This window comes from Podarcis pityusensis (assembly GCF_964106645.2).
Source record: "Podarcis pityusensis genome assembly, chromosome: 12".
Taxonomy (NCBI): Eukaryota; Metazoa; Chordata; class Lepidosauria; order Squamata; family Lacertidae; genus Podarcis; species Podarcis pityusensis.
In genome coordinates, this window is record NC_138037.1 from 56,602,372 (window position 1) to 56,629,310 (window position 26,939).

The 26,939-nt window shown below is 44.6% G+C and overlaps 2 protein-coding genes across 4 annotated transcripts in view; one reads left to right on the forward strand and one right to left on the reverse strand.

Annotated features, from left to right (window-relative positions):
- Positions 1 to 705: 705 nt before the first annotated feature.
- FIGNL1 (fidgetin like 1) lies at positions 706 to 21,207 on the reverse strand. Of its 3 annotated transcripts, none has more exons than XM_080975872.1 (3): positions 21,051 to 21,207; positions 19,380 to 19,559; positions 706 to 2,843 (listed from the first exon to the last, which is right to left on the reverse strand). In XM_080975872.1, exon 3 carries the CDS (start codon positions 2,838 to 2,840, stop codon positions 807 to 809), a length of 2,034 nt encoding a protein of 677 aa, XP_080831998.1. In that variant the 5' UTR covers positions 2,841 to 2,843; positions 19,380 to 19,559; positions 21,051 to 21,207; the 3' UTR covers positions 706 to 806. The 3 variants fall into 3 exon arrangements, with proteins under 3 accessions (XP_080831998.1, XP_080831996.1, XP_080831997.1); XM_080975870.1 differs by having other exon boundaries at positions 19,380 to 19,666; positions 21,051 to 21,205; XM_080975871.1 differs by lacking the exon at positions 19,380 to 19,559 and having other exon boundaries at positions 21,051 to 21,206.
- A 103-nt stretch (positions 21,208 to 21,310) lies between these two features.
- BLVRA (biliverdin reductase A) overlaps positions 21,311 to 26,939 on the forward strand; it is a 33,566-nt gene continuing 27,937 nt past the window's right edge. The window contains exon 1 of the mRNA XM_080976019.1: positions 21,311 to 22,124. The gene's annotated coding sequence lies outside the window, so the exon portion shown is untranslated. The remainder of the gene's footprint in view (positions 22,125 to 26,939) is intronic.

Sequence of the window (26,939 nt, forward strand, 5' to 3'; positions counted from 1 at the left end):
TGTTCCGTTTTGTTTGTTTGTATAGTATTATTTTGGATTCAATGTTTGTAATTGTTTGTAATGTTTGTAATTTTTGTTATGATTCTGCATTGAAAATAAATAAACAAAAATAAATAAATAAATAAATAAATAAATAAATAAATAAATAAATAAATTTACTTCTTCTCAACTGCAGCATATTGGTGTTTGAGTGGAGCCTCTTACATCATTTCTTCTTCAGTGATACCTGTTGTTAAGGGCTCTGCCACTCCACAGCTTAAAATTATTGTAATTTATTAGGATCGGAGTACAAGTTACTGCAGGAGTATGCATGCATGTTTACTCATTAGTAATTCCCAATGAGCATGGGGATTCCCCGCAACGGGGTGAGCTCCTGTTGCCTGGTCCCAGCTCCTCCCAACCAACAGTTTGAAAGCACGTCAAAGCGCAAGTAGATAAATAGGTACCTCCGGCGGGAAGGTAAATGGCACTTCCGTGCGCTGTTCTGGTTCAACATGCTGGCCACATGACCCGGAAGCTGTACGCCGGCTCCCTCGGCCAGTAAAGCGAGATGAGTGTCACAACCCGAGTCATCCGCGACTGGACCTAATGGTCAGGGGTCCCTTTACCTTTACCTAATATCTCTTTCTAAGCAATCAGTCTGCACAGAGGGCTTAACAGTTTGAGCAATAAAGAAAGGAAGGAAGGAAGGCGACCACACGCCAGTTTTTGTTTTTCAAATTTATTAGAACACTATGAACATTTTTAGAAAGAAAGATAAAAATCAAATGTTATCATGGAATTTAAGCATGCAAAGTTAATTTCTCTTATCTTCCACATCCAAATGTTTGATTCCAAGTATCATACAATTCAAGATCTTTGGAGGACACACTGGGGCGCACAGTTTTTAAAGCATTGTCAAAATCTTGAAAAACTATAGATCGTACTTGCTCAGGTGCAATGGTTGTAATATCAATAGACTGAAGGCTGCGGATAGGGCCTAGAGAAGCCTCTCTACAAAGCTGAGTCATATCAGCTCCAGAAAACCCATCTGATTTTTTAACAATGAGATCAATTTCCTCCTCCGTTAGGGAGCAATTTTCCTTTGACATCAGACAAGTCACTATCTGCTTTCTAGCAGAAGTGTCAGGAAGTGGGATGTACAATCTCTTCACCAGTCTCCTTCGGGCAGCCTCATCAATTTCTTGCGGCCGGTTGGTTGCTCCCACAACTAATATGCGGTCTTCAGAAGAGGTCGTTGCTCCATCTAACTGGACCAAGAATTCAGTTTTTATTCTTCTAGAAGACTCGTGTTCCCCATCTGCGCGCTGGGACAGGAGAGAATCAATTTCATCAATGAAGATTACTGCTGGCTGCTGGAATCGTGCAACAGCAAACAATGCGCGGACCATCTTTTCTCCCTCACCTACCCACTTGGAGGTCAATGAAGAGGCACTGATGCTAAAAAATGTAGCCCCAGACTGACATGCAATACATTTGCCAATGAGCGTCTTCCCTGTCCCAGGAGGACCAAACAGAAGAATTCCTTTTGGAGGACTCCTTAAACCAGTGAAAATGTCAGGTCTCAACATAGGCCACACTATTATCTCCTTGATAGTTGCTTTTGCAAATTCGACCCCAGCAATGTCATCCCAATTCACTGGAGGCCCATGATCCATGATCTCTTGCATAATAAGTTCAATCATTTTTGGCTCTATATTCTTTAGCCGTTCATCCGTTGGACAAGTCATCTCTGTAGACCCGTAAGATTTGCACTGCGTCCCTGTGTTTTCATTCCCGTCTTGTTTTGGTGTTGGAGGGACAAACTTTCCGAATACACCCCGAGATCTTGAAAGACCCAAAGTCTTTTTTGTGCTGCTGCTAGATGGGAATGGTGTACGCTCTGATTGGTGCTGGTGCTTCTTCTGCTGGTCCACCCAGAGCTGTTCTTTCGCAGTTTTGAAACCAGATGCTTTGTTCTCGTTGTTTTTGCTTCCACTCCATGCAAAGGTCTTCCCTTCTGTATTAACTGGCTTATTAAGAATGAAACCAGAAGATGTAGTGCTACTTTCTTCATTTGACACAAGAAATGCTTTCCTTTTCCCCAGGTTGCCCATCTCTGAAGGGAAAGCAGACTGAGTGGAAGATGAAGAATTCTGCTTCAAACCAAAGTTACTCACGAGTGTCGGAGAACTACTAAACACTGATTCACCATCTCTAAACAATGGAGTCACACAAGAGGTAATGTCAGACACTTCACTTATAGGCACCGGCAAAAAAGAATGTGCAGCTCTGGCCTTGGCTGAGGAAAGCATACCAAACTGATGAGGTTTCGAAGCTGGGGCTCTGCCAAGGATATGTAGCTCCTGACTTGTAGAGTCTGATGAGCCATCCCTATGTACAGATTTGCCATCACCACTGCAGTGAGTGAGTTTAGGAAGACCTGAAGCAACAGAGGCGGTGGCTTCCTTGTCACTCCGAAGCATTTCACTATTCTGCATCATCTCTTGCACACACTTCAGTTCCATCACATTAGCTGTCGTCAAAGCAGACTGCCACTTGTCATTTTCATTTTGCTGACTTCTTGCCAGTGTCAAAATGTTTTCCGCACAGTTATTCAAGCCAATCTCTGGATTGTCAGAGTCAAGAATCGCAGAGTATTTGTCTGCATATTTTTTGAATAGGTTGGCAGCGCAAACTTGGGAGATCTCAGAGTTTGCCCATGCATACTGAATGCGTAAAATCTGTGCACGATATGCATCTGCCTTCTGTCCTGGCGTAGAGGTGTCAGAGGTATAAGCAAAGTGATTCATCTGCCATTCACTCAGGTGTATATCATCACTGGGGCTACTGGGCTGCATGCTCTACAGAGAAATAGGACAAAAAATAAGGTGATGAGAAAGAGAAAGTTACCTTTTAACATAAGCTCTAGCTAAAGAAGGCAGCCAAACAACTGTACTTTATTAACTCATTACCCTTTATTTGAGCATTCTGAGGTATCTGACAAATATTTTACACAGCCAGGAAAACAATCTCACAGCTCTTGATTTTAAATGATATCCTATGGTCTGAACACTTAGCAAGGGCACAAATCCATGTGACAATCAAATCTCCTGCGGCTCGCTGCATCCGTTTCTGTACGTATAGAAATATCTTTCCTACAGGTAACCTTGATGGCCTCTGCCCGTTCTGGTGCTTAAATTATCTCTTAGGACAAACGAAGCTGCAAAAGCTATGTTTAGACCACACAGTCACCTGGCACTGCCAATTTATTCACAAAAACGCACATCTGGAGCCATTGACAGCTATTGGACATAGCCAAGGCCAGAAAGTGACCTGGCAAGTACTTTCCCAATAATACCAATACAGTGGTACCTTGGTTCACAACCATAATCCGTTTCGGAGGTCCGTCTGTAAACCAAAACAGGTCGTAACCCAAGGCACGATTTCGCCAATGGGGCCTCCAAAAAAAATGTGTCGTAATCAAAAAAAAAATTTGCAAACTGGGATGCGCATTTCTGGGTTTGAACTGGTCGTAATCCAAAATGGTTGTAAACTAGGCTGTTCGCAAACCGAGGTACCACTGTATGGTGAATATGGGAACTCTGTGCGAGTCCCTGTCAGCTTCACAGACCAGCAGGGACTGAAGCATCTTACGCATCAGGATTGTACAGGAAGCAGTGGCACAGGAATATTACTTGAAATCTGCATCTTGAAACTGGCAGGGAAAACCTTGAGAGACATATTGTTTCTAGCTGCCTGTTAGGAGATAATTGAATCACTATTCTTAAACTGTGCATGAGCCAATTCCTTAGTTATTCTTTAATTTCTTGTTCTGAGTACATTATAACCTCATATTAGAAACTATTGTTTCTATTAACTACTGTGCTGCACTATCGTTACTCATGTTTTGATGCTCAGTGATATTTTTTTAAGGTCAGCATGTCAGTGGTGATGTAGCCCATACCTTCTTCTTAGCTACGGATCACCAAGGGGCAGCCCCAGGATCCTTCAGAGCCAAACCTTAAGTCACTAAAATGGGGCAAAGCAACAACAAAGAATGCTTTGAGTCTGCAGTGTATGCATTTGGATCAGGGGTTGTCCACCTGGTCCCTACTGGCCACTAGGGGGCGTTTCAGGATTCTAGGTGGGCAGTAGGGGGTTCCAAGACACAAGCTGAATCCTCCTTCCATCGAGCGCTGGGGGGCGGTAAGGAAATTTGACCATCAAGAAAGATGCATTAGTGGGTGGTAGGTATTAAAAGGTTGACTACCCCGATTTAGATACAGTGGTAACTTCTCCAGCAAAGCAGCCAATGCAGAAACCTGAACAGAAAGGATATGCTTTTGTTATGCCATCACTGTGTCAACTGTATTGTTTGGGATGGCAGTGGCAAGCCTGAAGACCAGCCAAGTGACTTACGGGTGTGGATGAGCTAATGCAGCATCCTGACACCTGCAAACAGTTCCGAGTGGTGATATGAATGCCACTGCTATTCAGAACATGCAGATGCAGACATTTTCCTGGCTGCACCCAAAATACACACTAAGGACAAAGAGCACTCATTAAAATTTTAATTCATAAAATGAAAGCTATAGGATTAATTATAGCTATTTAAAGGGAGTGGATGGGATTCTGGAGAGCTAGCCTTGTGGAGTTTGCACAAAATGACTTTTCTAGCTTTAAGCACCAAGTAGTCGGCTTTTCTGACAGCCAAATTCTCTAGGATTGCTTAGTTCCTTCCTTTTATGTGCTCAATAGCAGTTCCTTTACACAGCTGCTACTAGACAAGAGGTATCTTTGCAGTTTTGCTTTATGGACAATTGATCAATGATTATTATACAATGCATATGTACCGGAATACTTCCTTTCCTGTCTTTCCAGAGATGGATATATACTTGTATTATTCTCAAGAATATACAGTGGTGCCCCGCAAGAAGAATGCCTCGCAAGACGAAAAACGCGCAGGACGAAAGAGTTTTCCGTTTTTTGAGTCGTTCCGCAAGACGAATTTCCCTATGGGCTTGCTTCGCAAGACGAAACGTCTTGCGAGTTCTTGCGAGTTTGTTTCCTTTTTCTTAAAGCCGCTAAGCCGTTAATAGCCGCTAAGCCGTTAATAGCCGCTAAGCCGCTAATAGCCATGCTTCGCAAGATGAAAAAACCGCAAGATGAAGAGACTCGCGGAACGGATTAATTTCGTCTTGCAAGGCACCACTGTATGTGTAATTCTGCAGATCAGGCCAGATAGCAAAGCTATACGTTTTGTTTTCCTTTATTTTGAGAACTGTTACTGTTATTTCAAACTTAATGAATAATGATTTTGAAAAGCAGCCAGATGATGATATCCAATAAAAAGTGAATATTATTTCATTCAAGAAAAATAAATAACTTTCCAGAGATTATTAGTCTCCCTAGTGCAACACATGTGTAACTTTATCCTATGTATTCTTGTGGTTTTATGCTGTAAACCACCCTGTGGTTCTTGGATGAAGGACGGTATATAAATTTAATAAATAAAGATAATACAAATAATCATCATTTGCTCTGGGCATTCCACCTCTATCTTCAATTAAGATTCTGCTTTGAGGGTAGCCAAGGGTGCTAACAGGATTTTCTAAACCCCCTCCATCCTCCCGGCCCCCTGCAATCTAATGGCAGGAATGGCTGCTTAGGTACATATGTTAACTTAGCCTCGCCTACCTCACAGGGCTGTTGTTATTGCTATTAATTTGGCATGCCTGGATGAAATAATGTGGACACAGAGAAAAGCACATACCCCAGTATCTTCCTCTGTCCAGCCAGGCTAACAGCAGCCATGAGGAACATATCCTGTTTTCTGCTGCTCTGGGAGCCCCCCCCCCCCCCCCCCGGCCAGTCTCAGGTGCAGCAGGCAACCTTTGCTCCTGAGCAACAGTAATTAAGTGACCTTATACCTGCTGAGTGCTAAAGGCTTAGCTAGCTCCGTGCTCTTTCTTCGGAAATGTCCAAATGACAAAGAGAAAGAAAGAAAGAGGAGCATCTGGGGCCCCTGCTGGCTTGGGGCCCGGTATCTGTGTACCCCCACTGGAAGCAATATCACATTTTCCAAGCACGACATGCACCTGGGGGGCAGAGCGCTTATTCTTCTTTTATATAGCTTGGTTAAGTTATGAAATGGGTGGGTGCAAATGATACAGGTCTTCACTAGTTAAGAGATTGGGGATCTGCGGCTCACCAGCTGCATTGAATACAACTCCCACCATTGCTGATCATGGACCGTGTTGGCTGGGCTGATGGAGTGTGAATTCAACGCAACCTGAGGAGCCACACACTCCCCAGCCCCACTCTAGACATAATGGTAATAAATAACACGGCTGTACCTGTACAACTGAGAGAGTTGTCACGCTGTACAAAACTTTGCTTTACATTATCAGGATAACAAAGAGCACCTATTTGATGCAGATTAATTCCCCCTGAACACAATCCATAGGGTTAAAAAGTGTTTCCCCTCACCTTTTCAAATTGGCAGTGTGAGTTTTTAAGCTGCTGCAAATATAGTGAATGCAAATACACAGTCAGTTGGTAGTGTTTACGTTTGCTTGTTCCCTCCTTCCATTCTTGGGGCACTGAAATTGTTTATGCAACCCCTAATCTCAAAATGAAAGGAGAGGTGAACCAAGAGCTGCACATTAGTCAAAGGTGCACTTAGATTAACCCCACGCTCAAAGTTAACTCACCAAGAACTGAAAGCAAGATGAATGGCTCCAAAAGAGCTCAAGGAAAGAGGCACTTAGCAATTTTGTGGAACTCTCCCTCCCTCGTAGGTGCTTGCCTCTTGCTTTTCAGCAGTGCCAGGTTGAGAAAGTACTGTTCTCCCAGGCTTTTTTTAAACATTAGCACCACTGAATGCTGTTGTTAATTTGTTTGTCTCCATTTTATTTGAGATAGCTTCGCCTTCTGATAACTGACAATGGTTGCTATTGTATTTTATTCCCTGTGCTGGTTATGGATTTTGTTCTGGCTAAAAGCCTTTTAAAACTTCAACATTTCCTGTATATCACCAAGAGAGCAGAGTTATGGGGCAAGAAATAAATGCAATAGTTCATTTAGTTATGCATCAGAAGTTTTACTTAAACACTAGCAAACAAAAAGGTTTATTTAACTAACTTTGCACACAATAAAATACAATTAAATGGAAGGTAGCGTCTCCTAGAAGGAAAAATATAAGAACTCCTAATCCCTTTGACATTAGACAACTGCAATGTGGCACCGTGATAAAGAAGGAAAACATGCTTTTCAACTATTATCTGATAAAATCAGGAAGACTAAACAGTAATGAATTGACATGAATTGCTTTTAATAAGATGCTCCCCGATAAGCGAATTAAAACACCTTTGAGAAGTCAAAAGTATCTTGCATTTTTTATTTGTTCATCACCACAATCTGCAACTGAAGAAAGAACCCAAACATTTCAGCTCAACATGTTAGCTTTTAAGACCAAGTGAATAATCATAACACAAAACACAGTACGTTTAATATAACCAGAGACTGACGGTTTGGAGCTACAATAGTGCCACCTGCTGGACAAATGTGAGGTGGACGTTCCTTACAAACCCCACATTTTGATTTAGGGTCTGTTTCTTCACACATGCTTCCCAACCTCACTCCAAGGACCTCAGGGTTAGACTGGAACAACTATTGACCAGTCACAAACACCCCGTGGGGGGGGGGGGGAATATGGACAGCTTGCTTAGGCTACATAAATAAATAAATAAGCCAGCAAGCATGTATGGACCGGCTTGAAGATTTCCTATTTACTGAGTACTTCAGATGAACCAAACTGACTGCTGTACTGACACCGCAGGGAAGCTGTGCAAGTATACTTTGTCTAAGGTTGAGAGAACACCAGCAAAAATACTTTGAATCTGGATATGAGGCCCTTCCTCATAATTTTATGATTACCAACAGCTCTGTATCATGAACATTAGCCATTTGCTTAAACTAAGTAATAGTTTATGATAATGATAATATATATTATAATAATGATATAAAGCGCTTTGTTGTAAAGACTGCACTGTATAGCCAAGCATAGACTAAGGCAAGTTTCCAACTCCAGTAACCAGAGGCTTACACTTTGTTTCAGAGTAAACAATCGTGTTAAATTAATATGACAAACTCAAGCTGTAGGATTTTTTTTGCATGTTGCATTCACAAACTAATTCCCCAGCCCAATCCATTATGTCTCATGATAACCTACATCACCCCCCACCCAAAAAACCCACTGAGGTTGCATGCATGGATTTCTTGGATAACTAACTAGGCTGAACAGATGCACTATTACAATAACATCACATTTTCAAACCTAGAAACAGAAACCTGCCTACATAACATTTTAATAAACTACTCTATGGCGAACTGACAAACCACTACTGGATTCTGCGCATCCAGTCCAGGAGCAGCCTGCATTTTATTGTCCATTTTATTTACAAACATGTTTGCATCACACTGTTTGCAATCTCAGCAGGTTAACACATGCTTTTATTTTATTCCTTAGAAAAGGAATATTCTCTCTCACCCACATCCAAGCACAGGTTGTCTACCCACATTCTGATTGTCTTAGTCTTGATGGTGTGTGTGAGAGAGAAAGAGAGAAGAGAAAGCTCCCCCCACCAAGTACCCACCTTCAGTCTCCCCCAGCCCCCAAATCAAGTTAAGGAGCAAATAAGGACATCTGGGACAGTAAGCCAGGGCTGCCACCACCACACAGTTCTCCAAAGCTGGTTTGATGTCAGTTAAGTCATCCATGTTTGTGCTATTTGCATTTGGTACACAACAGGTTACTATATGGAGAGGGTTGATACGGAAGGGGGGGCATGTCTTCTTCACCTCCTTCTTCGCTACAATATATCCATTTATTTCCAATTGTCAATGTCAAAAGGGACTAAAATCTATAAAATTCATAGAAAATCAACGTGCCAATTTGCTCAATTTCTCTAGGACTCCATGACACCTCCCCTGTCCTCCATAATCCCTCAAGCAAGGTGTCAAGACCCTAATCCTGTCAAATCACTCTGCCAAGCCTTTCCTCCGTGCAATGCCAGGTGGCAGACCATGCATACATGGACCATTGTCTTCTCATCAGGTACTCAGGATGTGCTTATCTGCGCATATCTCCAGCTCTGCATATTCCCCCCTCCCTCCTCCATATGTTAATCCTGTGTGACCCAACCTCTTCTTAATGTATTCATGATGTAATCTGTGTAACCCAACCTCTTCTTAATGTATTCATGATGTAACTGGGATGTATTTTGCACTGTATTCTGGGACATGGAGGGAAATTTCAAAAGTTCATGTCACCCCTTTCTCGCTGTTCAATCTCGCCTTGAACCTGTTGCGCAATAAACTTGGATCTTCTGCAGTTTGCTCCTGTCTCCGGCTGAGCTCATTTTCTTCTGCAGGGACCCGCGGACCTAGTCCGACGAGCTGGGTGGCAGAGTAGCCCCGCACCCAGATTTTACCGTAACAGGGTGGATACATGTTAGGCTGATTGGATGGTTAGACTGACCCCCAGGCACTTCCTATGTGCCCCCCAGTGCAGCCTCTGGTCCCATCTCACCTCCACTCTGCACTTGAGCACATTCTGCAGTCCAAGGCAATTAGCCACCGGTCACCCTACTCCCCAGCACGTATGAGGACCAAGACTAATTTTGCCAGAGGTTGTCGCTCATGTGCTTCAGCTACTCAATTTCAAGCATCAAGCAAAGAAACAAAGGGGATTGAGCAGCTCAGGTGCAGAAAAAGAGGACTCTGCCAAAGCATCTGTTGCTGTTCACACTCAAAGGGAAGCAGGGAGCAAGGTGAAAAACCCTTTTGACTGCGGCTTGGCTCATCTCTCCTTTCAACCATTTACCCATTTTAAACTCTGATCACTGTTAAATATGACACCACACAGCACTTTGCTTGCATAGCACTTTAAGCAATGACTTCAAAGGCACATCCCAGGAAGCTTGTCCACCAGGGTACTGTAATGGTTCAGAATGTCCCTGCACCAATATAATTCCAAGAAATGAAAGGATGAATACTGTAACTACTGGATTGCAAAATGATTAACTGACATGCATTATGGGATTCAATCATTGGGACTAAACAAAAAAAAAAAACTTTAAACCCACAATGTTTAAAGATGTCACAGCCAGAATTCCAAGCCCCTAATAAGAGGAATTAAAAGTTAATGCCGTACTCTTGTATCAGTATTATCAGCTATCTCCCCCATCAATCATTTAAAAGCCAAACCAGCAACACACCATCTAGGCTATCAGGTGAGGAAAGCTATCCAGTGACCCTCCCTACCCCGCCCCCCCAATCTTTCTCCTGCGTACAACAGATTGTATTCGTAAGTCCCTTTGGTCCACAGGCAGATGTTCAGTGCAGTTCAATGAGTATGCCTGCATTAGTATTCCCACAAGCATGTTTGCCCTTTCGTGCCTATGCATTAAAGTGCTATTTAAAAGCTGCCCATGTTCCTTTTAATGAATATTCACGGGTAGACTACAGCCTCTGGCAAAGTGGGAGTGCCATACATAAATCCAGCCGCTTTCTCTCACACATACCCAAAGAAAACCTTTAAAAAGGGGGGGCCTACAAAGCATGGCATTTCCACAACAAAGACAGAAGTGAGGACAAGGAATTGTCTCCAGGGAATACACTACAATTGGATCTGCAAAAGCTCACAAGAAATCCAGCTGCACTATTTAAGCATGCAGACCCATAGCAACAGCGGCTAGCTAACCGCTCAGGCACCCAGGGTGGCGCAAGTGCCCTGAGCTCGGGGGCAAGGGGCAAGCTGCACGGAGTCTCCCTGCCGCCTCCCCCTCAGCTATAGGGCGGCTGAGCCTGGGGGAGACGGCGGGTGGATGCAAGCCCCACGCTGTTTCCAGCAGCACATAGCCTGCAGGCAATCCGCCCAACTCCTCCCCCAGGCTCGGCTGCCCTACTGCTGAGGGGGAGGCAGTGGGCAGACGCAAGCCCCACACTGTCATTTCAGGAAGCATGGAGCCTGCAGGCGCCTGAGCCACTGCGTCACTTCCAGGAGAAACGCCTGGCTCAGAGGCACTGCTGGCCCAGCAGTAAGTGCCGCCCCCTGTGGTGTGGCACCCAGTGCCCCCCACCACACCATTGCATCACAACCATAATACTATATGCCCTCTGATCCCTCACATCAGCTCTATGGAGCCACAGGACAAAAGTGCACTGACACACAGTTTGCTTTAATTGAAAAATTAGTACTAGATTAGATTCCAGAGCACAGGATGGTCTGAGTCCTTGCTTCCTTCTGCACACTCCTCTGTAAGCAATTGCTGATATAATAATCCAAGAAATGCCAAAAGAAAAAAAAGGATGTTGGCTTAGGATATTTTGGCTATTGCACTACTTTTAACCAGCTTTCATAATTACTGGAGAATGAAATTTAAAAAAAAAATACTTGGCAATTCAAACTGCATAAACAATACACTGAAACGCTGGTCTTAAGCTGTTGGGCTGGGATGTAGTACTGGGTCACGGCCAGTGTTAGAAACTCAGATACAGAAGCTAATCGCCAAATGGCACGTTAAACCTAGGTTACAGTCACGCCAACGGAATGCCTAGGCACCTTTTTTGGAGTGGGATTCATTGATTATATTTCTATACTGCTTTTTTAAAAAAAATATCTCAAAGCAGTTTACAACACATGAAAACATCAAATAAAACAAAGTAAAGCATCAAGGAAAATATTTCAGATTCTTCTCTAAGTGACATTTTGCTTTTCCCATATTTATTTACCTACTTACATAGCTGCCCTGTAACAGAAGAACTAGAAGCCTAGACAGCATCTTAAAAAGTAGAGACATCACCTTGCCAACGAAGGTCCGTATAGTAAAAGCTATGGTTTTCCCAGTAGTGATATAGTGATGTATGGAAGTGAAAGCTGGACCATAAAGAAGGCTGATCGCCGAAGAATTGATGATTTTGAATTATGGTGCTGGAGGAGACTCTTGAGAGTCCCATGGACTGCAAGAAGATCAAACCGATCCATTCTTAAGGAAATCAGCCCTGAGTGCTCACTGGAAGGAAAGATCGTGAAGCTGAGGTTCCAATACTTTGGCCACCTCATGAGAAGAGAAGACTCCCTGGAAAAGACCCTGATGCTGGGAAAGATGGAGGGCACAAGGAGAAGGGGACGACAGAGGACGAGATGGTTGGATAGTGTTCTCAAAGCTACCAGCATGAGTTTGACCAAACTGCGGGAGGCAGTGGAAGACAGAAGTGCCTGGTGTGCTCTGGTCCAGGGAGTCACGAAGAGTCGGACACGACTAAACGACTAAACAACAACAACAGAAGAACTCTAGGAAGCCAGTGTGTTACTGTGGTTGGAGTGTTGGACTAGGACCCAGGTGTTCAGGGTTCAGATCCCCACTCAGTCGTAAAGCTCACTGGGTGACTTTGAGCCAGTCACGGTCTCTTAACCTACCTCAGAGGGTCATTGTAGGGATTAAATGAGAAGGGTGAACCATGTACTCCTTGGAGGAAAAGGTGGGATATAAATGCAATAAATAAGCTCTTTTGCTTCCCTGCTTAAGACACCTGGAGGGGCTGGCCAGAGGGAGATGTCCCGTCGCCAGCCTGGCATCCAGAGATCTCCATGGGGCTGCAAAACACGCCTGGGGAATTTCTAACACTTCCTGATCGAAAATGGTTCAAAAAATCTATCTCCACCTTTCAGCAATGCCAGTTGCAGAAACCTGAAGGTATACAAGATGGGTGACACCTGGCTTGAGAGCAGTACATGTGAAAAGGATCTAGGAGTCTTGGTTGACCACAATCCTGACATGAGCCAACAGTGTGACACGGCAGCTAAAAAAGCCAATGCAATTCTGGGCTGCATCAATAGGAGTATAGCATCTAGATCAAGGGAAGTAATAGTGCCACTGTATTCTGCTCTGGTCAGACCTCACCTGGAGTACTGTGTCCAGTTCTGGGCACCACAGTTCAAGAAGGACACTGACAAACTGGAACGTGTCCAGAGGAGGGCAACCAAAATGGTCAAAGGCCTGGAAACGATGCCTTATGAGGAACGGCTAAGGGAGCTGGGCATGTTTAGCCTGGAGAAGAGGAGGTTAAGGGGTGATATGATAGCCATGTTCAAATATATCAAAGGATGTCACATAGAGGAGGGAGAAAGGTTGTTTTCTGCTGCTCCAGAGAAGCGGACACGGAGCAATGGATCCAAACTACAAGAAAGAAGATTCCACCTAAACATTAGGAAGAACTTCCTGACAGTAAGAGCTGTTCGACAGTGGAATTTGCTGCCAAGGAGTGTGGTGGAGTCTCCTTCTTTGGAGGTCTTTAAGCAGAGGCTTGACAACCATATGTCAGGAGTGCTCTGATGGTGTTTCCTGCTTGGCAGGGGGTTGGACTCGATGGCCCTTGTGGTCTCTTCCAACCCTATGATTCTATGATTCTATGGTTCTATGTATTTTGAGCTTGGGAATAAGGGTGTTCAACCTCCTTAGAAATGAAACTATTTTGAAATGTCCTTTAAGTGCTTTCAAAGTCTCCCAATGGAAAGTGGCATTTTCATCAGCTAGCAGTGCACATTTTACATTTGTAGCTCAAAACAATATAGGTTTTGTTTCTTCTTGCAATGGCACATCTGTACATTGCTAGTAGGAAGTTGCCTCATGTTTATGATTATTCCACGTGGCCTTTTCATCAGAGGAGGCTACTGTTCCAAAAACAACCATTAAATCACCACTTTGAGAGTCCCAAGGGCTATAACTCATTTACTAGGTGAACTGCTTTCTCCCGCTCCCTGGTCATCCTTTGGCCAGAAGGATCCCCTTCTGACAGATGAACGACCAGCTAGAACTGCTTTTTTAATGTGTATGCGATTTTATACTATTTTATTTTGTTCTGAGCTTTTAAATTTTGTAACTGGTGTTTTTATCTTGTTACTAGTCACTGACTATAATAAAACGACTATACTCTACTCTCGCTCCCTCTCTTTTAAAGCTACAAATCAAAACACAGTCCTTTTCAATGCTTCACCCACTTTACGAACTATAAGCCCCGCAGGTTGTTGCTACAAGATTTTTCAGAAATAAAGCTCCCCTTGTCAACTACAGCAACCTACTCCTGCTGGTTAATCACAAACCAAAATTGGAACAATTATAGAATTATACACACATAGATTATTTTAACTCTCTTTCTCTCCAGTATTATCTTTGGGATGAAAAATGAAACCATTTGCACCAGTTTTTAGTACTAGAAACTACTTATTCAGAAAGCATGCCCTCCTAAAAGGGTTGCAATCCAGAAAAAGTGGATGCTTAAATCCCACTGGTTCCTTCAGGGTGTTTTACAGGACTAACAGCTAATCAGTAGATGGATAGACTAAAACTTTGGATGCTTCATTGCTAGGGTACAACTTTTATTGTGAGGATAAAATTAGTAGGTGTGAAAGAAACCAACAAAGTAATGCTGAAAATCTGTTTAATTGCTCAATAGACAAATAATGTAAAAAAAAAGTTGATTTATCTGTTGACAGTGCTAGTATACAACTTTCTGAAGATTATTAATAGTAGTTATTAAATTTGTATACTGCCCTTCATCCAAAAGATCACAGGGTGGTTCACAACATAAAGACAAAATGAGAACACAAAATATATTATAAAACAGAAACAAACCAATAATCCCCCTCCCAGAAATACATTTAAAAGGCCATAAAATGTTCAATCTATAACCTGGTTATAGAAAAACATTTTTGCCTGGCGCCTAAAGATATGTAATGAAAGGACCAGACGAGCCTAGAGAGGGAAGAGGAATCCTCAAACAGTGAGTCACCCCAGTAAAGGTACATTCTCATGTTTCCAACCTCCAGACCTCTTGTGGAAGTGGCACACAAAGAAGGGCCATAGATGGTGATCACAGGGTCATGGGCACAGGTGGGGGGGGGGCAGCTGGCCCCCTAAATCAAGTAAATAAATAAGAATACTTAACTGAAGTAGAAACAATAAGAATATTTGAAACTGAAATGCTCGCTGACGTCACTTGGATGATGCTGTTGGGCATTCTAGTGATGCAACTGGCAACCCGACTGAGCGTGGCTTTTGGCTCTACACCCCCTTATGTTGGAGAAGACCAGGCTTCCTCAGACTCAGCCCTCCAGATGTTTTGAGACTACAGTTCCCATCATCCCTGACCACTGGTTCTGCTAGCTAGGGATCATGGGAGTTGTAGGCCAAAAACATCTGGAGGGCCGAGGTTGAGGAAGCCTGGAGAAGAACATTCAAGACTTCAAGATGAAAGACAAGCAGTTCTCAAGTTTTTATAAGTTGCAAGACTCTGAAGCTGAACTATGGTATACCATGTGGAAGGAGAAGAAACTCAGCAAAGAGCAGTTAAAAGAGCTGAACGTAGCAGACCTAGTAAAAGAGGCGCAAATCTTTTACCAGGCCACAATAAAAGCTCTACTCATCTCTCTTGCTCAGCCAGGCACCACTTGTACCATAGCATTCAGCGCCTTGTGGAGAGTAAAGACCTGGTTAAGGTTGACGATGACTGGGGAGCATCTCAATGGGCTTTGCTTACTGAGAGTGCACAGAAAAACTGCACTGGGGAAAAAGGAGGGATTTGAGAAGGAAGTGCTGAAAAGATTTTCAGCAAGTCCAAGAAAACTTGCTTTAGTTTTGATTTTTTAAAAATATGAAAAGGGCACGTTCTTTGTAATTTTGCAAAATATACTCATTAATTGCATGAAATGTACTTCCTGATGTTATTTTTTTATTTAACTTCCTAATTCTCAAATGACTGAAGATTCTGACAGATTTTTCTGAATTTTGTTGTTGTGTAGTCGTTTAGTCGTGTCCGACTCTTCGTGACCCCATGGACCACAGCACGCCAGGCACTTCTGTCCTCCACTGCCTCCCGCAGTTTGATCAAACTCATGCTGGTAGCTTCGAGAACACCATCCAACCATCTCATCCTCTGTCATCCCCTTCTCCTTGTGCCCTCCATCTTTCCCAACATCAGGGTCTTTTCCAGGGTGTCTTCTCTTCTCATGAGGTGGCCAAAGTATTGGAGCCTCAGCTTCACGATCTGTCCTTCCAGTGAGCACTCAGGGCTGATTTCCTTAAGAATGGATCGGTTTGATCTTCTTGCAGTCCATGGGACTCTCAAGAGTCTCCTCCAGCACCATAGTTCAAAAGCATCAATTCTTCGGCGATCAGCCTTCTTTATGGTCCAGCTCTCACTTCCATACATCACTACTGGATATTTCCTTCTGAATACTTGGGCTCAAAAGAAAGTACAGTGGTACCTCTGGTTGCGAATGGGATCCATTCCAGAGCCCCGTTCGCAACATGAGCAGAATGCAACCTGCGTATGCGCGTGCGCGGGTCGCTGCTTCTGCGTATGCCGTCATTTTGAGCGTCTGCGCATGCGTGAGCGGTGAAACCCGGAAGTAACCCTTTCCGGTACTTCCGGGTCGCCGCGGGACGCAACCTGAAAAGACGTAACCTGAACTGAACGTAACAAGAGGTATGACTGTAATTTAAAACAACTGTGGTTGAAACATTTCATTCCGAATCTGCTAGACAGAGCCAGACAGAGGATGATGACAGGTGGGTGTCCTCCCTGCCCCCAACGTAAATCATGACTATGCCCAAGTACAGGGTCCTGATCGGTTCATGTGGAGGTATTGCAATCTTGAGCCATTTCAGGTTTTATAGGTCAAAACCAGAACTTTGAATTGAGTCTGGAAACTGACCAGCAGCCAGAGCAGTAGGGCCAGGATCGGTGATATATGCTTAAACCATCTTGCCCCACTGACCAACCCGGCCACCGAATTCTGCACCAGCTCAAGTTTCTGAACCGTCTTCAGAGGAAGCCCCACAAGTAACACACAGCATATATTTCTCCCAGTCAAGCAAAGGTAATCCTTGTGTGGGAAAAGATTTCCACATATGGATCTTGACTGACTTTCACATAACCTTCAAGGGGTAATGATCTATTTCATTCAGCACCCAAGAGTGCAAATGCAGGAAAATGAACATTTCACACTGCTTTATAGCATCACATCATTAGTCTACCAAGCCTTTATTTGGAATAACAATGGCTCTTCAAGTCTTTGCTAGCCCTCCTATCTGTGACGACAGGTTATTGAACCTGATACATTACGTGTGTGAAGTCTGCGCTCTAGCACTCTGCACACCCAGATAAAGCCCACCACAAACACAAAAGCCAAAATTATATAAATAGCAGGGTGGATAAAAATTAATGTGTTTTCATGTGTTTTCTAAAACTCAGTCTAAGTTGCGTTTTTAAAAACCGTTTAATCACATCAGTTAACAAACATGGATACATATGCTATAATGTTATTGTTTTAGTTAAATAAATTGTTTAAATTGTTATTAAGGAAATGATTATTTTTCTCCTTCCAATAAAGTACAGCAGAAAAGTTGTCCAAATATAAACAGTTAACTTATTAAACCTCACAATAATTTCATAATTATCTGTCTATATATTTCTAATAGTATAACCAAATCAGCCATTTTTGATATAACTGTAAAAACTACTCTGAAAATTTATTATTCCAAAAATGAAACCTTCATCTGGTTGCAAATATTAAGATTATACCAGCAAGAATGAGTCTTGCTGTAAAAAAATGATTTAAATCAAGTCTTACTGACTAGTGATTTAAATCAAGCCCACACTGGCCACAGTCCACAGAACATATTGGAAATCCCTTATGGCAGCCACTGGCTTCTAAGGCCTATCCGTCCTTTATATTTTGTACCTGGCAAGTCTGATCTCAAGCTCTCCACTTCTAAGCTGCAAGTGGTACAAGGGGGACCTACAGTTTCAGCTCATCATCCTTCACTTGTGTGTAAAACTGAGTGAACAAGCAAACTGTAAGCTGGACACTGCTGAAATCAACACACCTGCATCTAAAGGAATTTGGTCTGAGATCTGCCTAGTGTGGCACAGTGGCAGCGTTCTTCTCTGCCCTTCCCCACCTCACTGCCATGGGCCTATTACAGATGAAGGGAAATGTATTTTCCATAACCACAGAGGATCTGCCTAGTGTGGCACAGTGGCAGCGTTCTTCTCTGCCCTTCCCCACCTCACTGCCATGGGCCTATTACAGATGAAGGGAAATGTATTTTCCATAACCACAGAGGAAACCACCATTCTGTTTGGTTGCAATGAAGTATGGAAAAAGGGAGTACTGTACAAGAGAGGAAAATTCAAGTCTGTTTTAGTCTATTCCATGCCTTCTCTACCGCTACAAAATTTACAGATCCCTCCCCCCCCCCAATCTAATACACATACATATATACTATATATTTTATAGTTTTATCTGTCTATTTTTTTGCTCTCTATGCATATTTATGCGTGGCTTTCAAATATTAATTGTTGTAATAGAAACATCTTGCATAAAAGAATTTGATAATGCACAACATTGCTTTCACTAACCAAGGATTGATGGCCTCTGTTGTGACTGGAATTTGACATTTTAGAGAACTAGTGGGCCAAATACTCTAGAAAGTGCTTGTACCAGAACCTCTTTTGAACACTTCTGGCTTTGGCAAATAAACTGAGAACTTCAACAGCCTTTAGCATAGCTCCTCTTAAAAGCAGATACGCACAAATGACTGTGACTAACCCAAGAATCCAATATTGCAATTTTAGGAGACGGCTTGTAGAGAGCAAATCAGCATGTTGCAATTGGGGTGGGGGGAAGGAAGCCAAACTCATTGTTGGGAAGGAATCAACAACAAGGCTTTGTGTTTCGCCATGGTCAGCTCCGATAAGAATACTATGCAGGGCTACTCAGAAGCCCATCTGTGGCTCCTAGAAGTTGTCAGCACGCGACACCAGTCACACTCAGGAATGGCTTTGACTGGCTGGCTAAACCAAGTGAGGGTTCCTGATGGGTCTCAAACTCTCAGTGAGTTAAGGATGGAAGTGTGACGTTAACATATGAGAGTGCTGGAGGTGAAATAGTTAAACAGTTACTCAATCAGAACCCAGGGGGGGTGGAGTCAGAGGGACTATAAAACCAGCTCCAGGAGGGGTGAAGGGAAGAGTTTGTAGGGAGTTGGGTGGTTGGTTGGAGTGGGAGTGAATTGGGAGAGAGTCTGTGGGGAGGTTGAGTTAGTGTAGCGAAATAAGCTGAGTCAGGAACAGTTAGGAGCTAGGAAGAGAAGTAAATATCTGAGAGGTGGTTTAGTGAGTGAGAGCAGGTAGCGGAATTTATAGGTCTGGATAGGCAACCCATGATTGTAATTGACTGATACCGTTTATGAAACCACACATTTGTTAAACTGCAATAAATAGAAGTTTATATTCCAATTTAGCCCTGACTGGACTCAGTATTTTACCTGCTAGGGCCTGGGTGCTGGCAGCAGGAAATAAAGTAGTGGCACAGGGATCAACAGATGGTGAAACGTCCGGGGACCCTGTATGATCGCCACAGGAAGCATGCAAAGACTGGCTCCAGCAGATTGAGTGGGCAAGACCAATAGTGGATCCAATGGTCAAGAAGGCGGTTTCTGTGCGTGCTGTAGAAGGAAGTGAGGGACAGATGGGGCTTGTCCATCTAGGAAGGTAGCCAACTGGGGAGAAGCAAAACTCTGATCCTAAACCACTGCTGCCTTGCAGAAGATCTCTGGGAGAAGAAAAGGCAAAGAAATAAACCCTGTACGAATTTGGAGTGGAGTCCCTAAGACAGTTGGATGGTGCTTTGTATTCTCCTTCTGGAAACTCCTGCAGCCAAGCTGGTGCCAAACATATTGCTCCGCTTTCATTTGGACCACATCAGCGAGGCCAAGAAAAGGGGTTTTGTCATCTGAGCAGCCTAGGACCTCCATACCCACTGCTCAGGCCTGCAGAGGAGGTCACTTTGGCAGCAAAAATAACATGGGAGGCAGCAGTTACAAGCTGTGACTCTCCAGTGGTTTGGCTTCACCCCCGGAGGCACACCCCATTGTCTCTTGAAACCAAGGAAGCCTAATTTCCATAGGCAGAGCTAGCTGCTCCAGCACTCTGTGTACCCAGGGGCGGGGCTGGCCGTGGAGGGGGGGAGGTCAAGCATCTGGGAGGGGGTGCCGCCCACGGCAAGGGTCCCAGGGGGGCAGCACAGCGATGTCAAACCCGCCCCCACCCCCGCTCAGGGATGACACCTGGGGTGGGCCACACCTACTGCACAGTGCTAATTGCTACCCTGACTTATCCATTAAACTCATGCCTCACAACTGTGGACTTCTTGCAGTGTGCTCCTTTACAGGATTTACTCAAACTTAATCCTACCAATCTTATAGGGCTTACTCCCTAGTAAGCATGTTTAGTTTTGCAATCTGAGGCTGAAAGGCAATTTCTGCTTACCTGGGAGCAAGCCCCACCCTCAGTTACTTCTGAGTAAACCTGTATAGGATTCTGCCTAGACTAAAAATGCCCTTCAACATATACAACTAGGAATGACATATATACACAGAAGGGCGTTTTTTTAGTTTAAGCAGAATCCTATACAGGTAAGTCTGTGCATGCGAGCGTGATCTCTCGCTCTGTGTGTGTGTGTGTGTGTTTATATATATATATATATATATATGACTTATATATATATATATATATAAGTCATATATATATATATATATATATATATATATTAGTCCAGCAGCACCTTAGAGACCAACTAAGTTTGTTCTTGGTATAAGCTTTCCTGTGCATGCACACTTCTTCAGATACACATACACACACATTGAATGACATTTTTAGTTTATGAAGAACTCTATGCAGGTTTACTCAGAAGTAAGTGAAGATGGGGCTTGCTCCCGGGTAAGTATGTATGTATATGAGTCGTGTGTGAGAGATTAACAGCATTTAGTTCCAAGTGACGGCCCTGCAAAGCTCGCCCAGCAGAATGGAAGCATATCCGAGTTTACAAATATACTGTGAAGCGCCGCGTGACCCCAAGGGCGGTATACTAATTAAATATAAATAATACACGTCCAGTTTTAAAACAGTCTCTTCTAAAACCCGAAGGCAGCACAAACCTGGGGCGGAGAGACGCTGCTCCCCTGAGGGCCGAGAGAGGCGTCCTGGCGAAGCCGCGCGGGAACGGGCGAGTCACGCTGCCCTCCGGGGCGCCGCCATCTTGAGGCTCCTCCCGCCAAGGAGGAGAGGCGGGCCGGCGGCGGAGGCGGCTTCCTTGGCCCCGGCGGAGCGCGGGCGAGAGGGCCGGGCCGGGGCGGGGCGGGGCCGGGGGAGCCGCCTGCGCCAGCGAGGCCTCGGCCGCCCCGAAGCGCGAGCGGGGGGCTTCGGAGGGAACCGGCCCCCCTCGGCCTGGGGGGAACTTTTTCCAGGAATGAATTTGTTGTTTTCGTTTTTATTTAGAAAAAACCAAGCAGAGGCAGATCATTGTGGGGCCGCTTTTACGAGAGGCTGGTGCCGCTGGGATGGTCAGGACGTTTTAAAAGCTCACGCAGAGAGTTGCTTAATTTTTATGCCGCCAGCAGCAGCCTCGCTTCAGCCGGAGTTCGGCGCGGGAAACGTCCAAGGCGCGCTTTGCATAATCCACTAGACCACAGCGACTCTCGTATCTATCTGTGTAGCTCATATATATCGATAGATTTGCATTGTGCATGCCTTGCCTTTGCATTATCCGGCTGAGGAAAGCAGGCACGTTCAGGGGACGGAGCGTGTCAGGAGAAGATGCACCCAAAGGGGAACTGGCGCTGCAAGGAATTGCACGTTGCCTTGCCGGCTTCAGCTTTGGGCTGCCTTCGCCGGCGATTCCCACGGAAGGCCCTGCCCCGTGTTTGACACCGGGCCCCAATCAGCGCCCGCAAGCCCTTCTTCTCCCCTCCCCGCCGCTGCCTCGTCACTTTCCGCCCTGCCTTTCCCTTGCTGCGCCCGCCTCTGGCCTCCGCCGGGCCCCGAATTTCCAAGCAGGGAGGCGGCGCCTGGCGGCAGCGGCAGCGGCGGCAAGAGGGACCTTCCCCGGAGTTGGGCAAGCGGCTTGTGAGCAGCGCCAGGAGGCCAAGCAGGTTTTGTGAGTGCGCCCCACACAGGGGAGCTGGCAGTTTAGTTGTGTAAGCAGTATCTGCAGAAAGACAGAGGAGAGAAGGGTAAGCTCAAACCACCCCTTCTTTCTCATGTGGAATGAATTTTAAAAAGTGGGGAAGGAGGAGATAATGTTGCTTTGGGTCCATTGTTGATGGGACTCTGTGATGTGGTCATCTCTGCTAGCAAGTACCATATCCCTGTCGTTTTGGATTTTCCAGCTGCTGATGGTAACTTTGGTTATTCTGAATGCTGGAAGGTTCAGGAAAGATAAAAGTCAGTGCTTCCCCAAACAGCACAAAGGCAAACTGCAGAACTCCCTCCTGCAAGAAGCAGGGATGGCACCAACTTGGATAGCTTTAAAAAAGGATGAGACAAATCCATGGAGAGAGGAGGGCTGTCAGCAGTTACTAGTGAGATGGCTCTGCCTCCACAGTTAGAGGCAGCAAGGCTTCCAAAAAGCAGTTGCTGGAAACCACAGGAGGGGAGAGATGCGCTGGTGCTCATGTTCCGCTCGCTGGTCTCCTGCAGGGATCTGCTTGGCCACTCGGAGAACAAGATGTTGGACTAGAGGAGCCACTGGCCGGATATACAGGAGGCTCTTCTTCTCTTCTTATGTCCCGTCTATACTTCCCTCAAAGTGCTTACTGCTGTCATGGGGGGGGGGCGCAAGTGGAATGTGAAAGGGCTTATTTGAGTATGCTGTCCTGTGTTTTATTACAGCTGTTGAAATATGCCCTCTGAACAATTTAGAAAAGGACAAATGCTTTATGTTTATGGACCCTGTGAGCCAAATTTTAAAAGGGCAACAAGCCCTTAAAGTGTGGGGGGGGGAGAGAGAGAGGGGAAGCAATGTGCAATGTTTAAAAGAAGCACCAAGTAAATTCCTTGCACATTTGAAGGGTGCACCTTGAGTAAATAAGGGAGGGGGAGAAGTAAGGTAAATAAAGGACACAAAAATGGTGCAAAGTGTGTCATTTTAGATATTAAGGTGAGTAAACTTTGTAATTTTGACGGGCTATCTACAACTTGGTTTTAAGAGAAGTTGAGTGCTCAAAAATTCAGTTGCGGATGCTGAATTATATCCTGTAGGTTAGGCACCCCCAACCTTCGGCCCTTCAGATGTTTTGGACTACAATTCCCATCATCCCTGACCACTGGTCCTGTTAGCTAGGGATCATAGGAGTTGTAGGCCAAAACATCTGGAAGACCGCAAGTTGGGGATGCCTGCTGTAGGTCATTTCAACCAAGTGTAAAATGGGGGTGACTTAAACTCCAATTGCGGAGTTTAATTCAAAATTCTGAGGTCTGATGAGAAGTATTCTGCAGGTATGAAAGGTTAGCTGCTGTTAAAGCAGTTCTAAAAGTGTGGAGCACAGTTTGAAGTAGATGCAGGTGTTTTTAATACAACAGATTTTCATGCTGAAAAGCCTTGCAGTGAAGAAATACAGGAATTAATAAAGGTGAGCTATATCCTGCCCTCTGCTTCCAAGCTGTGAATGCCATTGCTTCTATAGATAAACCAGCACACACACAGCACACACGAAAGGGAGGTGTAAGCTGGCTTGGGGGAACCTGTAGGTTTGCAAGAGAACAGTAAATTGTTAGGGGCAGACAAAAACCTAAAGAACCCCACTAAGAACTGAACAAGCAGAGATACCCTGCCATGGAATGCTGATTGACAGTGTGGAACCAGGTGTAGGAATGGCACAGAGTGACTAGAATCCTGAGAAGCAGCATTGCATGCCAAAGCACCCAAGGCACAAAGTTCCCAGGAGAACAACAGGTTCAACTAGGCCACAACTTTATTGGTTACAGATGTGAGCGGTTTGGCTTAGGCATTGGGGTGAAGCCAAGCTATATCTTGACTCCTGCCCATCTGCAGAGAGTCCACTGAAAGGTAAACCACCAGTAAGGGGTGCCCTATGACTTACAGTAAATAGGGGGTCCCCGTAGGGGCTGTGACATGGCCCTAGCCCACGTCCAGACTTCGGATAGGATTCACACCCTGGATCCCTTTAACAGGACAACCTTACTGAGGAGGGCCGGCGAAGGCAACAACCTCCCCTCCAACCAAACAAAGGTTTACCCAGTGCCTAAACTCACCAAAGTTGTGACGATTGCTACTAGGTAGTCAAAAACCAAATGCCCGGTGCCAATTTGCCAAGTGGAAAAAATTCCTACCCAGCCTGAACAACATGGCGACCGACAATTGTCCATAGCAAGGTCATTTGAGCAAAGTGTGAAAAGAGGGTGGGTGGGTTGGGTGAGTCGACGAAGGGGTGAGAAAAGGGGCCGGCCAGCCGTGCCACGATTAAATTGCCCGTGGCCACACCCACCCTGCTAGCTGATTGGCTGGGGCTGTCCCCCAGCAATGGTGACGCGGCCGTAGTGATGTGGGGGAGAGGCGGCGTCCCTCCGCCTGTTTGGCTGGGGAACTGTTGAGATCCGGCTGCCTGGCCACAATGCCTCCCACTGTGTAAAAGGTGAACCGACTTCCATACTGGAGCACTTTGCTGCAGGTCTCACTTACCTTTCTATAAAAATCAGTCTGCAAGACTGTAATATGATCCAGAAGCAGACTCCAGGATGGGTCTGACTTGATTCTCAGAGGCTTGAGTTGCGAGATCTTTGCCTTCTCTGTCATGAGAATGATTGTCATTTGTCTGAGGGAAAATAAAACAGCTGCACTTGGTTGAAATTGTGATGTGATCATAACCTGCCCTCTATTCTTTACTCTGGGTGATCCAGCTCCCATTTACAGGGTCCTGTAGGAATTCTTGTATGTTCACGTCAATGTGAAGGGTGTAAAAAGATGCACTGATCCCCCGTCAGGGGTTTCTGCAATACGCAAGCTTTCCTACCCTGTGTACATGGTCAGATATATAAGCGAGGTGCCAAATGGCTCCTTATACCAGGGTTACAGCTGCCAAAACAGAATGTCTAGTTGCCATTTGGGGACAAGACAGCTCTTAAGTCTTATTTTGCAAATGATTGACAGACTGTGATTAAGTCTCAGTTAAACATTTGGCTAGTTCAGATGACAACTTTGAGCTAGGTTAACAGCTTTGAGAACTTAAAGAAGACAAGTCACTTGATCTAGGAATAATCTACACACAGTATATATTGGCCTATTCCAACCTCTTTTTCTTAATGGTGACTGCTCCTGCTCAGGCTGCACAGAAAAAAACATTTTTGTTCCTGAAATTCAGTTTGATTATGCAGATAAAATATAACTGATAGAGTTTTACAGGATGTTGTATGAGTGTGTGAAAAGCGTCCTGATCCCATGATCCCCAGGCATGAAGCTCCAGATGGTGGGGACGTCAGGTGCCATCCTGGCGCCCAGGCATGTTCACTTGGACACAAGTGGTTGATAGCCAGGTGCAAAATGCTCCTGGTGCTTGGCTAATTTCAAACACTGCTTGGATTGCCATGTTTTTGTTTATAAGGAGAAGGGCTGGAAAAGATCTTTGGACTTCAGTCAGCCCAGATAATATTGGGCTATAGAAGGCATGACTTGGTATAAAGCAGATTCATCTATTTATTTCCCTTTCCCTACATGTGTCAGGAATCCCAGTGTGTTTGTCAGCAAGGAAATGAGGCACTCTAATGACCCTTCTGGCATTATGTTTGCACACCTGTTTTCTGACACTGGTCTTGGTATTTCTATTAGTAAAAGTAATGTGAGAACCAACACTCAGTCAGACTGCAGTTGCAGCAGGGGTCAAAGTGACTCATGCTGCAACCTAACACCAAATAGTTTTTGGCCATCCTTTCCAAACAGCTCCCATGAACACATTCTTCAATTCATGGCAATGGTTGCTATGTTTTCCAGCTTTGATGCGAATTGCAAGACAGTCAAATTTTACCGGTGTTCCAGTGTACAAGTTTGCGGCTTAAGCCTGGCATTTTTGGTTGTGGGGTTGAATTCTGAAGTCCCTCAGATGGCAGAAGGTGGGGCTGGGAATATATAACTTAGAGAAAATGTCATTTGAGGGTCCATAGCTGAGGTATGCTTTGCAGGAGTGGAGTAGAACTCTGCCTGAGAGCCTCTAAATATGGACAATACTTCTATAGAAGGACAGTCAGATTGATTCAGGACAAGTTGTATCCATTCATATAAAAGCATGCCCAGGGTTCTTTTTATACTGAGTGTCTCTGCCAGGATCTGTGGCTCATAGTGGCATTGCATATAAATTGTATTTTGTGTGTGCAAGGGCTTTTTCCAGCCGGAACACTCCTGAATGCAGTTCTGGAGCGGCACGTTTTTTTCAGTGCTTTTTAAGGTAGTCGATGCGGCGCACTCCCTAAAAAAAGCTCAACACTAGTGTGTGGCCTGCCAAGCATTTAAAAACAAATCCCAAGCATCTAGCCTTCATGGATGTTTATAAAGAAACTGTTGCATTACTGTGATCTGTCCCTTGAAGGCAAATCATTCTAATACTGCAGAAAGGGATTTAAACATTCGGTGTATTGTAACTATTTCACAGTTGTTATCTGAACGATTGGAGTTGGCAATGTGAAGGCTTTCAATCATATCGGCTTCATGTACAGCCCGTCCTGGAATCTTTGTAAATGACTCACAAGGTATAGCAAACAAGAACTCACCTTTTGTTGCACTGAACATCATGTTCCAAAGATGCACCAGACCTATGAGGTCATAGTCACATTGTGGTCACATAGTCCATAGCTGAGGGGGAAAGGTTTTTTGGGACCAATGGAAGACACCTAAACTACCAAAATTAAGTGCATTTGATTTGTTCCTAGGATTATTATTTTTTTGTCAGATCACTAAATGAGAAAGCAAAACTCTCAGTACCATAAAGGGTAAGTAGTCTATTCCCTATTGGGGGGGGGGTCCTTCAACTGAACTTTAG

What these genes read in the sequence shown, in the direction of transcription:
- FIGNL1 (XM_080975872.1), bottom strand. Translation starts at nt 2,840, where the DNA reads ATGCAGCCCAGTAGCCCCAGTGATGATATACACCTGAGTGAATGGCAG.